At 45.1% G+C, this 15,948-nt stretch overlaps 1 protein-coding gene and 1 long non-coding RNA gene across 2 annotated transcripts in view; both read left to right on the top strand.

The window, feature by feature from the left end:
- Window positions 1–1,843: 1,843 nt before the first annotated feature.
- Window positions 1,844–15,948, top strand: part of NXPH2 (neurexophilin 2) — a 35,318-nt gene continuing 21,213 nt past the window's right edge. Inside the window, exon 1 of the mRNA XM_068687114.1 lies at window positions 1,844–2,300. Coding sequence (XP_068543215.1) covers window positions 2,250–2,300 — 51 coding nt within the window. The 5' untranslated portion in view covers window positions 1,844–2,249. The remainder of the gene's footprint in view (window positions 2,301–15,948) is intronic.
- Window positions 12,251–15,518, top strand: LOC137858705 (uncharacterized). Its single transcript, XR_011097932.1, has 2 exons — window positions 12,251–13,560; window positions 15,187–15,518. It is a non-coding gene; the product is annotated as an uncharacterized lncRNA (long non-coding RNA).

Consider the following 15,948-nt stretch of genomic DNA (forward strand, 5'->3'; position numbering starts at 1 on the left):
CGCATTTAATAGGATAGAACTACAGCGCTTTAGTTTAACCACTATTGTTCCATTAAAAGCCAATTACAGAAATTCAGCTCTCCTTGAATTTATAGAGCGCGGCTTTTCATTTTAAGAGAGATCCATCTAAATACCTCATCCGGCTTCGGCCCTCATAACTGCGGCTAATTGCATGAGGCTTCTCGCCCCACTGCATAATGGCATTACGGCTCGCGGGGAAGCGAAACCCTCCTCGGGGGGCTCGCAGGCGCTGCTGTCGGGCAGCAGAGGGCGCTGGCGACATGTCCAAATGTCGCCGGAGCCACTTCGGGTCGCGACGGCCGGGCTGGAGCCGCGACGGATCGGCACCGCTGCTGCCTGCTCCGCTCCTCGTCCTTCTGCCCCTTCCGAGGCGCTAATTCCTGCATTGACACGTGCAGGGGGAGAGGGTCAGCACCACAGAAAACACCCTTTTAGGATAAAACCTCTTAAATACGGAGGTGTTTATTTGTTGGACAGTCAGGGTGGGAAAACAGCTTTTGGGGTTATGTTCTGACAGGGAAGCCCTAACATAGCTCGTGCTGATTATTCTGTAGTAAAAGACCACTAAAATAAACATTTTATATGAACTTTTCAGTAGTGCTACAAACTACATGGATTATCACACATAGCCTCAGTGGGTACTTCTCTGAATCTGAAGTCTGATGCACGTGAACCCATTTTGTTCGGCTTAGATGTAGTTTCCTTCTCTACACCTGAGCATATTTTCTGGACCCAAATGAAGGAATGCGGTCGGTGGCTCATTCATGGCTGCGTGACGTGCCTTGACACCCAGCAGCAGGTCTAGGAAAGGACCAAACGGGACACAGCACATGCATAACTACAGCTGCCATCTGGTAAACTCTGCGCAGTAAAAGGGCTTCCAAAGCACCTTCCAGTGGCAAATATTTTAGAAGTTGAACCCCACACAAACTGCAAAACTCAGGGCGATGCTCAGGGGGATAACAGCACTCCCACTGCAGCCTTGCATGCTGAACATGGCCGGGCCTTCTGCCAGCCCCAGGCACCCCGACCTCCACAGCAGGCCAGCAAACCCCAAACTTCATTCTCCTTTTGAGGTTGTGGCTTGAAAGCCCAGGAACAACAGTTTTACCACTGCTGCTAGGGCCACATATCTTAAAAGTGGGTGCAGAGAGCACTCACTGAGAGCTGTGCCAGGGGAGGTTGGAAATGAGGAGACATTTCTTCTCAGAAAAAGCAGTCTGGCACTGGGACGGGTTGCCCCATCCCTGGGGGTGGTCAAGGAAAGGTTGGAGCTGGCGCTTGAGGACATAGTTTAGTGGGTGATATTGGTGGCAGGGGGATGGATGACTTGATGGACTTGAAGGGCTTGGACTTGATGATCTTGGAGGGCTTTTCCAACCTTAATGATTCTGTAATTCACTGCCTTTGATCATTAAAAGGACAGCACCTCAGGCGGGAGGTGAGCACTGCAGCCCTCCCTGCCTCCTCTCACGTCCCAGCACCAGGTGCCCTCATGCCCAAATGCCATTGCCCAGACTCATGTGAGGAACCTGCCGAGCCCCTCAGCACCCACAGGGACCGGCCGGGCACATCACCCCGGGACCCTGCGGCCACCCCGCGCCTCAGCCGGGCAGACGGGAGCGCGGAGCCCGCGGTGGCCGGCCCGTGGGCAGGCTTAATTCCCCCGGAGGGCTCCGCTCTCCCCCTGAGGGTGGGCTGGGGACGAGGAGGGGACCCGTCCGGCTCCCTGCGAGCGGCAGCAGCCCTCCGCCCGCCTCCCCTTCGGCACCACGCCGGCCTCACGGAGCCCGCCCCGGCAGCGGCGGGCGGGCGGGCGGAGGAGGAGGGGGCGGCCGCTGCGGCGCGGCTTTAAACTTGCCGGCAAAAGCCGGGGCGTCGGGAGCGGGAGCCCCACCACGGCTCTCCCCCAGCGGGGGACGCCACCACAACCACAACAACCACCACCACCGCCGCCACCACCACCATCATCATCATCACCAGCGGGCTACGAGGGGACCCCTCCGGGCCGGCAGCGCTCCCGCCCCCTGCCCGCCCCCCGCCCGCCATGGCCGCCCGCGGAGCCGAGCGGCGGGGCAGAGCCGGGGGCAGCGCCGGGGGCTCGCCGCCGGCCCGCAGCGCCCTGTGAGGGGGGCACGGCGCCTCCCCGAGCCCCGGCCGCCCCCCCTCCGCCGCGGGGATGCGCCACGGCCCCGCCGAGGGAGCCGCCGCCTAGACCGGCAGCCGCCATGGTGCCCCTGCGGCCCCTCGTCGTGCTCCAGGGCGTCCTGCTGCAGCTCGTAAGTGCCCCCCCTCCAGGCTCCGGACCCCCTTCCGTCCTCCCCCCAACCCTGCTTTGTTTGTTTATTAATTATCTGCCTTTATTAATTGCACCCCTCCGGGCCGGGGGAGCGCGGGGGCGAGGCCCGGCAGCGCTCTCCTGAAGTTTGCCGCCGGTCCCCGGAGCGACCGCTGGCTGCCGAGGGGCTTCCTTCTGCCTTTTTATCCCTTTTTCCCCCTTTTTTTAATATAAATCCTGTGCTACGGGAGCGGGGTGGCCTCCGGCGGGACGTTTCCCTTAGGGGCCAGCGGCCGCAGCCGAACCAAACGCGGTTTTCAAGACTTTATTTTTTTTTTCCCCCTTTCCATCACTATTATTATGATGATGATTTCGGGAATTTCTGCCGGCGTGCTCCCCTGTCATCTCCGCTTCGTGCTGCCAAACTTCTGCCTCCCTTCCCCGGCTGCCTCGCACCTCCAAAGTTTGTCACCGTAGCCAACAGGGAGCGTGTAATAAACCCTGAAGGGATTAACCACCCTCCCCGAGAGCCGGCTCCTAATGTTGCAGCGTGAATTGATTGATTAGTTTTCGGGGGAAGCTTATGTCAAATCCTAATCCGTTCTCTGGCTTGTGCTTGTCGTGTAACGTTTCTCGCTCCCGCACTTTGTCGTGTAGCAGCGAGGCGCCCGAGCTGCAGCCCTGCGATAAGGCACCGCCACCCTTTTCGGACGACCAAAGGCTGTTGGCATCCTTCACTCACACGGCAGCTCCCAGCTGAGCAAGGCAGGGGTGAGAGCACCTCTGCAGGGGTGAGAGGTGTGGATGGGGAGCAGTAAATGGACGGCCAAGCTGCTGAGCAGAAGGGGACTAAACAGCAAGGCTCCTTCCTCGCACCTCCGAGCCCTCGCACACATGCCCCCTTTTATTTATTAGGCAGAAAGCAGAGGGATTCATTGTATCCCTCGGTTGTGTGGATAGTGTTTCAGATAGCATCGTGAGGTTGCTTGCTGTGGTGCTGAAATGGCTTTGCAGGGAGGCTGCCTGCTTGGAAGAAGCAAAGTTGCTGCCTGGCACGCAGCCGGTGCAGGTTTCCAGGTGGATGTGGCACTGAACTCACGCAGGAGTGCTCAGTTTTCTGTTTTCCTCACGTACAAACCAGCAAAGTTTTGTTGTCGATTAGTTTTATCGCTTACACAAGTTAGTGTAAGTAATAATTTAAAGCAAAGGGAGAATGTTTGAGATTTTAGAGATGCTTTAGATCTGTCTTTTAACGCTCAGCTATTACTAAAAATACACATGAAAATGCTTTGGCATGCGTTTCCACAACATCTGGTTAATTTCTGGTAAACATCTGGTTAAAGCTACACCTTACTATACGTTGCAGGCAAATATGTTTGGTGCTGGTGGTGATGCACAGAATACAAGTATCTGTGCTATCCTCTGCTCTCTGTGCAATACTTGGAGTGCCTGGTGGCTTCCTGGAATCTAATTAGCAGTTTCAGCAGGCAGGCATCGGTGATGCTAATTCTCAACTGTTTCTTAACCAACAATGAGTACGGTTAATATTAATAAAACGCAGAATGCTCAGCACTACAGCCAAATGAAGAAAAAAAATGTGGCTTGCAGTGTTGTAATACAGCACTCTAGTAACCCAGAAGTGCTGCCATCAAACCCTTATTGATGGCACAATCTTAATTTTTAAATGCAAACAGACTTGTTAGGATGCAAAACATCTTTGCATCTACAGTCTACATTTTAATGAAGCCAGAAACACTTTTTCATTAGACCTCGAACTCTTGCTTGGCTTTCGAACACAGAAGGGTGTCATCTGTGTGCCCACTTTATAAAGATGTGCAGATATGGGGCAAAACTTCACAAATTTGAGGAGATGCTGGCAGAAAATCTCACTGCGTTTTTGAACAGCGTTAGTTCGGGGATGGTGTTATATGCAATAGCATTCAATCAGAAGTTCATGTTTGGTATTTTCTCAGTGGAGTGTGGATACATTTTTGTAACACTTTCCTGGATTATTATTTTTAACTAGTGGATGGCGTGCCAATAATGCATGCAGTGTGAGCACGGATGCATCTCTTAAACTACTTTGCATTATTTGGGTATGGAAAGCAGCAAGGCTGGAACAGGCAGCTGTGTCAGGTTGAGGTGCTAACTGGCGTCTGGATAAATGCGTTCAGTTCGAAAGTGAATTTTGGCTCGTGCTGTCAGTATAGATCAAAAAATAATTTGCAGTGCTCGGTCAGTGATGTCCAGGCTGTTATTGATAAGAAGCCCAATAACTGATATGCTGTATTGTCACTAGGAGATGCTTTTCCTTTACCGTTAGTCATCAGTAAGCTTTTTAATTTTCACATAGTTGCTGAATACCTTCATAATTATCTCTGTATGAATAATGGAGTTCTACATATTGGAAATTGAAAAGACTAAGGTATTGGGAATTTTCATTTTAAGGAGATCTTATTAAAGTACATGCTGTAATATATTTGGTGTTTTCATGTTCCTAATTTGCACTGTTAAAATGCCACATTTAATACCCTTCTTTAACATAGTTTATGGGGTCTTTAAAATGTACAAGACTCACCCTTTGCTTTACAAGGGAGGGAGCAGGGGGCTGTAGGTAGGGTTTGAATCAGCTCAGGTCTGTTTTTGCTGTAGGTAGGTGGTGTAAGCAGTACTTTGCCTTGGCGAGGGGCAGGGACAGAGCAGCACTCGCAGGTGGGACCCGTGGTTCCGTAGGGTATTCAGCTCAGCTGTTGGGTTGCTCCTGATCTCAGCCGGCTGGAATTAAAAAGGGATTGCAGCAGCGTTTTCCAGCGCCCATAGCTAAAGTTGTGTCAGCAGTCCTCCCAAGGAACTCGCTTCTAGTGTTAGCAGTGGGCAGAGCTGTCACCATTTATAAAGCGAGGGAGTTAGTTATTTTACAAACACTTAAAACTGCGTTTTTGTTTTGTTTTGTTTTTCCCAATAGTGTTTGGATAGATGAGAAAAAAATAGAGTGACAAAGTATATTGTTTCAAGATTTTTTCTCCACCTAGGCTGAATATAGCATCCATTGCTGTGAATTTCAGTGACGCTTTGTTTTGGCCTTTTTAAGGGATGATATTTTTACCTACAATGAATATAATTTTGCCTGACAGTTAAGGCAAAATTTTTACAGCATGAGTTTAAAACAGAGTTAAAAGGTCTTAACAACTTAAGTAGGAAAGAACATTTCATAACATGCTGTAGTACAAGACAATGCTTCGTCAGCAGAAATAGCTTGAAAAGTGAGATAAAGCTGCATTTCCATTTAAAATATTTATATTATGTGGGGCATAGAATCAGAAGTGTGTTTCTCTTGGCTTCTTTAATTTTGTCACAGTCACCTTGCAGACTTTCAGTGTGTAACGAGCCAGTGCAGTGAGAATCAGAAATAGCCACCACGTAAAACTCCAAACTCTGTTTGTGAAAGGTAAATGCTACCCTCTGGTCATTGGGAAGCACAGGGATGAAATTCCATCCCTCTTAATTTCACTGAGATATTTGCCATGAAATACATTCAGCCCAGCTTTCCTTTTGGTTTGTTTTGGTGTTCTCGGTGCTGTAGGCATCGTACACCTGCGTCTTATTCTGGTGTAATAAGGTACTAGAAGTAATCTAAGGAGTGAAGGCAGTTTGAAATTAAGACAGCCCCGGAAATGCTGGTTTCAGCACTTTGGGACTTTCATCATCCCAAATGAGGAGTATGCATCAAGGTGGATGGGCTAGGTTTAGTTTAGGAAGGGTGTTGAGATGCCACGCAAAACTCAGCAGCATCACATCTTTTAGCCCGGTTCTGTGGAGCTGGTGCCTGACGTTTTTCATGGTCTATTTGCAGGTTGACTGGGGCACAGAAAGGTTGTGGATCCTATTTAAAAACTGTTGAGCAAGCCAGTTTGAGTGATGTCTGTGAGACCACAAGAAATCCCGGGCTTCCCAAGCACAGGACGTTCAAAATCCAAGCCTCAATCTTTCCACTTGGGACATGGAAAGCATTTGTCTGCCACTGTAAAGAGCTTTGGGATCTGCCTACCAGAGATGTGCTGTAAGCACTTTTGTTACCTGTATCGTAGTGTAACTGCCAGGGAAGCGAAACAGAGAAGTGAGTGGAGCCCGAATGCTAAGTTGGTGAATTGGGATGCAGTGGGTCAGTCACCTCCTTCTGCCTGCTTCCTGAGCCTTGGTTTCTGCAAGGAGGGAACTCAGAGTTGTGTGTCAAAAGGAAAACACATCTAAAAACACATCTAAAGAATAATATATCTAAAAGCAGGTGTACTTCAGAGGACAGTGCATTTTCTCTGCCAGTCTGTCTCTAGTCTTGATTTTTGCCTGCCCATCTGTAGCTCACCACGTAGCTATTCCCAGTTATATAGCAGAGCTATTGGCTGTGACATTTTTACCACATCACAAGGGAGGTTCCCATTTACGTGACTCTGATGCATTCACCCTGACCTCGATTTCCAAATGTTCTGGTTTGGACCTTTCACCATAATAACCTGCATACCTTCGTGTATGTTTCCCCTCGCCCCATCCCTTGTTCCCATCCCATTTTCATTCTCTTCCTTTCCTCCCCTGTTTGTGGCTGTAGTTTGAGGTTTCCTTGGGTAGGTGAAGAATCAGTCAGAGTTAAAGTTAAAAATGGGAGGACCTGTACAGAAGCAGAGCATCAGTAGTGTTAAGTCCCCGTCAGTCACGTTTCACCCTCTTAGAACCTCTCTTCTGCAATTTAGCCCTTCCCACACTTGCAGGCTTTCCCTGATGCTCTGTAAATTCAGCCCGTCCATCAGCCATGAGCGCTGTGGCTCGCACACTGCTGGGTGAGCAAGAGGTGGAAGGGGCAGCTGGATGAATTTGGGGACGGATGTCCCACCAAGGCTGAAGTTCACAGGTCAGGGCGTGGAAAACACTGTAGCTCCTTCGCTGTAGAGGATCTCTTGTGGCTGCTGTTGTGGCCAGCCATCGGTTCAGCTGCAGCTAAAGCTTATTTCAGGGCTGGAAGGAAAAAGAAACATCTTAAGATGGGAAGAGGACATGAAGAGCTATGAAGATGGGTCCACAGAAGACCAAATAGTTGTGTCCTAGAGGCAGAGTTTGGTGCTGGTACAGTGCTCTGTGCTCCCTGCGTTGCAGCACTTGCTCTAAATACCCAATCTGAGCAACTTGACTATAACTTAAGGTGGAATTATTTGTAAAGAGCTTTAAGAGCTGGAGTTCTCAAGCTCAGGTTTTCTATTTGTTCCAACTGGCTGGTAGCAATATAAGTTACTAATAGCAGGCAAGTGAAAATGTAAGAATAGGGAGAAATAAAAAAACAAACCTAAAAATCCAGTGTCTCTAAAAGCAGTTTTTGTGTGCGCTGGGACCAATTATGGTTATTGTGCCATTACAATGAAGAGTTAAGGTTATTTAGAGCACTTTAGTTCTGCTTCCCAAAATCCAGCATGTTTGGCTTATGTTTGTGATGAACAATCATTTGAGAATTTCCTGACTTTATAGAACTTGGTTTTGGTGATGACCGGGTATTTCTAGAACCATGAATCACCAGTATAAACTCAACCTGAATTTCATCGTGCTGTAGCAAGTATCTAGGAAAACAAAGCACTGTGCATAGATGTGCTGCTGTATTTGTTCTGTCATTATGTGGATTTAAGGGCTTTGGTGAAGGAGCTGGCTGTGCTTGAGGCTGACCTGAGGAAGAGGAACACTGGGACTTGTTTGTGGGGGTAGGAGGTGAATATCAGAGAGAGGAAGATGATGGAAATGAAAAAGCCTGATGGGCAGGTGGAGTAAGCCTGAGCAGTCACTGCAGGAGGAGAGGGACAGAGGGACTGAGAGGAGCAAGGTCTGTTTCCCCAACATGTTCTGAGTCTGTGCTTGCACAAGTGCAAGAACCTGATGGTTTCCATCAGCAGTTTTCGGCACTGTTGCTGGTTTTTCTGCCTTGAAAAGGGAGTGGGAACCCCAAAGTTGAGCATCCCAGGATGGTAAGACATGGACCGTGAAGTTTTTTCCTTTAAAGCTGGCTGCTCAGCTTTTTTTTTTTTTTTTTTTTTTTTCTTGTTTATTTCTCTCCCTGCAAGCATCTGCTGGCTGCTTCTGTTGTTCATTACATGGGTCTGGAAAGTTGGAGTTGCTGTTCCCCTGGAGGTTCTCATGGCCAGTGATTTCCCTCCAACCTCCAGCTGCAGCTGCTACTGCTGAGTGTCTTCCTCCAGCACTGCCAGCTTAACCACCCATGGGATTCCCAGCCCAAATTTTCTCCTTACCCCAAGCAGTTGGGTTCTTGTAGTTCCCACGGGCTGGTTTCTGCAGTCCTCAGAGATTGTAGTGCAGGAGCAGGTATGTGATGGTAGCTTTATAGCACTCACTAGCACGACTTCATGGCATTTATAGTCAAGAGATGTGCACTCATTTTTTTTGTGAAACCAAGGAACAAAAGCTGGCTGAACGTAAACCAGAGCCTCACGGTGTGTTTCTCACTTTTTTTTGCCTCCAGTGCACCAGGAAAATGTTCCACACTGCTGTCCCTCCTCCCACTGGCCTGCCTCAATACAACGGCAGGGGCAAGGATGAACGTTGTCAGAGGAGAAGCTGACGTCTCCTGTCTGTTTGCATCTATAGTGTATGACCATGTGTTGATTCCTATGACTTACTGCTTAGGGTTTTTAACCCATTATTACTTAGGTGTTATTGCACATTTTCCAAGAGGAACTGTAGTGCTGTGCCACGTGCTTTCTGTTTCATATACTGTAGGGCAGATAGTGCATTGTGAGACTATGGTCTACATGAGCGCATGCTCAACCTACTGTATCCTTGTTTCCTGGGGTTCAACATAAGTCTGGAACTGGGATATGACAGCAGAAACTAGCACCACAAAATGTTGCTGAGAGACAAGAATGGCAAGGTTGGTGCATAAATCTGTCTGTACAGTCTCCAGATGTAAGTGCAGGAGAAACCAGTGTATGGCTCCTGGTTTTCTAGGCTGTGCAGATGTGTTCTGTGTTTTCTCATGTATCAGAATTTGGTGGTGTCTGTAAGAAACAAAACTCTGTTTCCAGAATTTTATTGTCTCATTTGGGGATAATTGCAAAACTTGCTGCTTCTGTTTTACTCTACTATGGATTATTAAAACCTGTTCTTAATTTGGAGCCTTCTTAATTTAAAAGCAAAGAAAAACAGTAGGATAATCATTTAAAAAAAAAAAAAAAAAAAAAAGAGGAAAGAAAAATGTGTGGTGTGTTCTTATTTGTTTGGTTGTTTTTTGAGGAAAATACAGTAGCAGATGAAGAGTGGTGCTGAATCTAGCTCTTAGGCTGGAGACAGGGGCATTTTTAGAGCAACACATTGGGAAGCAAGGGACGAGCGAAACCCAGTCCTTCAGTTTCTTGAGCAAACAGCGTGTGAGGGAGAAGCCGAAAGCTTAGGCTGTTTTCCACTCATTAAGATAACAAAATGCTAATCAGCTTTGTGGAAAGATTCATAGCAGATAATGTTACCTTTGTTGCTGTGACACCGCTGAAGGGTTATCTGGTGTGTTAGCCCGGTCCCCTTTAATTTAGATGATTGAAACAGTTATATACAGCAATCACTAGCTAAATTGCACCTTTCTTTCTTTTAAAATGAATGAGGTTTTGTCCATTGGTTAATCTCAATGTTATGATCACTCAAGGCAAGGAAAAGACTGGCATTAAACTCCTTGTTGGGTTGGGATGGGTGCTGTGGTACTGCTGGAGATGGATGCCAGACTCAAGTTCATCCCTGCACAAGGGATCAAGCTGATCCCTTGTGTAGCTTGGAATTGGCTGTAGTTGTATAGCTATGGAATTAGTCTTCCCGTCATGGAAACATCAAAATTTGAGTTAGTTTTAAATCCCCCTTAAGTCTTCTCTGTTAAAATCATGCTATCAGTTAGGCTGGAAAAGACCTTCATGATGGTGAAGTCCAGCCATCAGCCCAGCCACCAAGCCCCACCAGGCTTTCTCTGCCTCCTGGAGATGTCCACATGATCCAAAGTGCAGCAGCCAGGACCAGGTAGAAGGACTGCCTTCCTTTCTGCTGCCCAACTGCACTTTTTTGTTTGTTTGTCTTTTTTTAAAGCAAAACATACTCTATCTGTACAGGAAACTAAGGAGTTGCAGCTGCCTTTCCAGGATCTCCTAGTGGTCATCAGTTCACACTGTGCTGAGAGCTGTCTGTCCGAAATCCCTGGTAGCAGGACAATCCAAAGGCTTTATCAATTTGAATCTTAGATTGTGTAATGCACTTCTAGAATGTTTCCACTTAAAACTAACTGGTTTTCAACTCAGTTGTTAACTCTGGGACCAGGGAATTAAACTCCACATTTTATTTAACAAAACACTTCTGTGAATATTGGATGGGATCTGTTACTCTGCTTTCTCTAGAGTCAAGGTTTCAGTGTTTTTTAATACTTAATGTTGAACAACTGGGGAAGGAAGGAATATAAAATACCTAACTTTGTGTTACAGTGACCAAGAATACCATTCTGCAGAAATTTGCTTTCTGGTGAGGTTTTCAATGTTCTTTCAATGAACAACAAACTTTACTTTTGGTGGAATAACAAGCTTAATATGGCAAAAAATTAAAATATAGTAGTTCTTGTATCTTTCTTTGGGTTTGATGGATTGCATTGTCTTGTTCAGATCAATGACTAGACTTCATTTTTAATTCATGTCAATAAAGCAGATAAATGTAATGGAAATTCAATGTTGTCCTATTTAGATATTAGAATTGTAGTGCTGATAATGCAAACCAGTAGTCACTGTACCTGATTTGTCCTGTACCAATGATATTCTCTGAAGACACAGAAGGATGTTAGCACTGAGATAAACTGGGCTGTGAGCAGGCATTAATAAGCCTGCTGTACTTTGAATACGGGCCCTGTACCCTGACTTCTGTCTTCCTAGTACCATTATTTAGTAGAAATGTAATTATCTTTGAGATCTCCAGGTCTTTTAGATCTAGTTGAAGTGCACAGAATGGTTGAACAGTTGTCAGAGAGGGACTGACATACATGTATAGCTGCAGTAACGGCATCATAGGAAGTTTGTTTTTTTTTTTCATAGGAAATGGGCTAAAACAGTATTCTAAACAGAAACGAGTCTGAAAATTGAAGAAACCCGAGTCCTGATCAGAAGTTCTTTAGGACATCCTGGGACAGACACATTTCAGGGATTTGCTTGTTATTGTACAGGCATGTAGAGGCCGCAAGACATTTTAATCTTTCCTTGGCTTTGATGAAAACGTGGGCTACTGCATAATTCATCTGGTTCGGGTTCCTCTTCAAAATACTCAACTGGAAAAGAAGTAATCAATTTTAGTCAGGCAAGAAAACCTATGCTAATACGGAGGTTCTGCTCACTTCCTCAGTTTAAGAATAACATCTTAACTAAAAGCAGTCAGGCGTTTTTCTACAGTTCTGGAAAATTTCAAGTTCTGAAAAGATAGCACAGAAGTTACCCCTATGGCAGCTTTGAATTAAACACCTGCAGTTTGCATATTGTGCCTGAGAGGGGATCCAGGAGAGCTCGCTGCACAGGAGGACGTGCTGTACCTGGTAAGATCCCAGGCAGGAAGGAGCAGTGACTTAAATGCATCCCTTTTAGAAGCTGCAGAGCCTTCCCCTAGGTTGCAAGGAGTGCTTTTTCACTTGAGTCCAGCAGCCTTGCTACATTAAGCTGTTTAGATTAACATACAACAGCTTTTAAGGACTGATGAATAAATTCTCTATGCACAAATAAATTAGCGGTTATCCTAGTTTACAGTACTGGAAGAGAAAGGGAGTCCATGTCTCTCAAGACAGTATCATATTTACCAAGGTAGACAGTATATTTCATGAGGGTGCTCAGTCCCTTCCCTCAAAGCTATTTAGATTCACTTTTTGGAGGAAGAGAGAACAAACACAAATTTGGAAGTGGGATATGAGAGCTGAAATTCAGTGAGGTCAGGAAGGTGGCTTTCCTCTCACACCTACCAGGCGATGCGCAGAACACAAAGTGATGGAGGACTCATTGCAACCATTTTTCCTCCTCCTTCAACCTTAGTATAAGGTGTGTGAAAACCATGGCCTGAATTGGATCCTTCAGCAGAAATCGATGCAGGAATACCTGGACTCGTGTCCCAACGGAGCCCATAGGTGGATTAGCGCTGATGTCCTTGGTGAGACGTGCTCCAAAACAACTAAAGGCAGTTTTCATCCTTAAAACATAAGGACTACTTGGGTTGTATGTCTTTCAGGGTGATTTTAAAAGTTATAGATTTAGGACTTAGGCATCCCTTATGAACCTGTGAAAAACCGTGTTTGCTGTCTCTTGAGCTCTCCCTATTCTTGTGTTTCACTTCAGAAGACGGACACCAGGCAAAGGTATCCAATATCCTCCTGTAATGTAGGATTGCTGCTGCCCTAAGCTTCCTAGTACTCTTCCTCAGCTTGTTTTAGGTCTCACAGTAGTCCCTAGAAAGCTTCAGAGCTGACAGCATTGTGTTATTTAGTAAGCTTTTCCTAATATTACACACAAAGTTTTCTTAATTCCTTCCTGTTACGCTTACCTTTCTTCTTTCTATCACTATTGTGCTTTGCTGTAGGCTGCATTATTTGCCTGTTCCTGGGGACCTTTTTCTTGAAGAACCACAGCAGTAGCATTGTGAGTTAAATCAAGCTTTGGCTCTCTGTTGATCTCTGTTACTGACCATGTGTGTTTGGAGTGCCTTTTGTCACTTTTTTTGTTTCTTTCTCCCATTAACTTTCACAGAGCCTCTTAATGTAAAGATATCTGCAGGGCTGACCCAGTCAGTAGTAAGACAGCCTGTTAATGTTACAAGAAACCATCCAAGTGTTAGAGAATCCAACAATTTTGCAGATGAAGAAAATGGGTTAGATTCAGGAGGAAGACAGTATATTCTGAGTGACACTCTTGACCAACTCTTCTTTTGAATAAAATCAGAAATGCGCATCTGAAGCCAGTGAAATAAAATACCTTGTACTTTTATCCCACTGTCAAAAAATCCTCTTCTATTGATAGTGTATTTATTCTACTTCAAACTGCAAAGTGTTCACTACTGTATGTTTTTATCCGTCTCTGGACACTTTATCTAGGCAGCTTTACTCTGGACACCAGCAGTCTGCCCGTGAGAATGGCACGCTGTGTACACCAGGCATATATCCTGAAGGTGTGAGCTACGTGATTGTATTGGCACTATGCACAAGCTAATGAGCACTACACCGAAAGGTAGGATGAGTACAGTTATGCAGTTTTGATCAGTTTAGCACTCAGGGAGAATGTTCTCCTATCTAGCCAGAAACATCCTTACCAATCTCCCTAACATATTGCTTCCATCGCGAGCTCTTGAAAAGTGCCTTCTGCTTCATGTACAGGGCTCAACACCCATCAATGCTCAGAGAAAATACAGTGGTGGCTGAAAAGAAAAGTAACAGCAGGAGTTACACGTAAACAGATTGTATACCTGAATATTTTGCTCAGTCTCTTAATTTCTGGCTAAAGAAACACACCACAAACTCCTGAGGGACATGTTTCTTTGCAAGCAATGGCAACCTTCGTAGCTGTCAATATGTGAGAAAAGCTTCTGCTGAAAGAGGCTGTAGAAAATCATCAGATGTGTTGTTGATATAAACCCGACATTACTTCACATTTCCTATTCCTGAAAGAAATGTGTTTGGAGAAGTCTGTAAAATAGTCCTCTTACCTGGCACCACAACCTGTTTCTCATACAAGTGATCATCTTTAATAGATAAACTTTCCATTAAGAGCTAGACAAGGTGCTATTTTTTCTTGCAGTAGTCAGAAATAAGAACAATAAATGTGTGGGAGAAATTCATCAATTTTGTTAGAACATCAAGGTGCGTGTCTATCTGAAATATAGACTGCATGGAAACACAAATCAGTACAGAGAAGGCTCCAAGTATAGAATTATTGACCCTGGAGGATAAGATACAGAATAACCTTTCCAGGCTGTACTTTGTCAAGTTTAAGCAGTGTTTGCAAGGTGGGTATTTTAGCAGTCTCTTCCCCCTCAGCAAAGGTTTAGCAGTAGATGCAATATAGCTTTTCCTAAATGTTGTTCTTCTTATAAATTACAGTACTATAATAATGTATTAATCGTTTGTGCATTTCCTAAATTTACTGTTCTGAAAAACAGTATAAATAAGTCAAACTGATTGATGTGAGTTACTAAGTGTGTAGATATGTCTATTTTTCCAATCTGGTTGTTCACTTTCTGGTTGCAGTCCCAATTCCAGGACCAATTGGTTGAGTCCTCTCTGCAGAGTGTCCCAGTGCTAGAAGTGATGGGGTCTGCAATGCAGCCTCGATATATAGGATGATAGATTATGCCAGTAGATCACAATTAATCGCTTTCCAGCCTTGTGAAATATAAATGCATTTCTCAAAAGTTAGCTTTTGAGATAAATCCTTATGCCACACAGTGCTAATCATGTCTGTGCTGGGATATTTTGAAATCCATCAGCTAGAAAAAAAAAAACACACCTACAACTTCTCTTCGAAATGCTTTTGAACAGTGGTCCTAACCATAATTCAAGAAGTGCACTTTCTTCCAGACAACTTAAGTATGAAGCAATCTGTGTCTAGTTATATTACCAAGCCAGGAAGAACATCTCATCCTATCACAGAGTGTATACATATGTAAAGCAATGTCCTTGGAAGTTAGCAGACAAAAGCTATCCTTCGGGTCTACCACAGAGTACATACATTTTTTGTTTCAAGGGATGTGAAAATTAATTTATATGCTGCCATTCTAAGCTTATAATCAACTGTTAGCCACCATGTTTAAAAAATAAAGCTGTTAGTAAAATATTTTTTTAAATGGATCATTTCCAGCATCTTGGCACAAGCATTTCTCCGCTGAAGGAAAGACTACGAGTGGGAGGACGGGGTGGCAGTACCTGTCCTCCTGGCCTTGCTTGCTTAACCTGTGGAAGGCTGGACTTCTGTCACGTTTTATTGCATCTCTGGCATAAGTCTGGACCTTGAGAGATGAAAGCACACTGCAAATATGAAGAGGAAGAAGTTAACTTAAATACTTGCACCTGTCGGTGTTTGTGGGCATTAAGTCAGATCTTCAGATTCTTCAGTCTTGATAGTAATAACTTCAATTATTATATTCTGAAACTAACTTTATAAAGAAATATGAAGTAAACAACATTGTATAAAACATTTTATGCAGTAGTTCTGATTTTTTTGTTTGTTTACACTGTGCTTTATAGCAAACTACCTCAAAACCTTTCAGTAATGCTCACAATTATGAAAACTTAACCCTAGAAAATCCCTTAGTGAATTCTGCCTGCACTCTTGCAGAAGAGTGGGACTCTGTTACTGACTCTCAGGAGGGGTCCCGCCACTTTTACACCCAAACGGTAGTCTACTCATCCAGGCTGTAATATCCCATGTTAAATATGGCTAACCAAAGTAGATGACATTCTTCTGTTATTCTCCAACCCCCAGATCTAGTCTTTTGATAAATGTTTGACAATCGGTTTAGTCAAGCATGGCAAATTTAGTAAATCCATGGTAAATCTGACTGTCTATTCCCAGTCATCATCTTCCCCTTCATGTGTGCAGACATGACTTCAGAGAGGATTT

Source organism: Anas acuta, chromosome 6 (genome assembly GCF_963932015.1).
Source record: "Anas acuta chromosome 6, bAnaAcu1.1, whole genome shotgun sequence".
NCBI classification, from domain to species: Eukaryota; Metazoa; Chordata; class Aves; order Anseriformes; family Anatidae; genus Anas; species Anas acuta.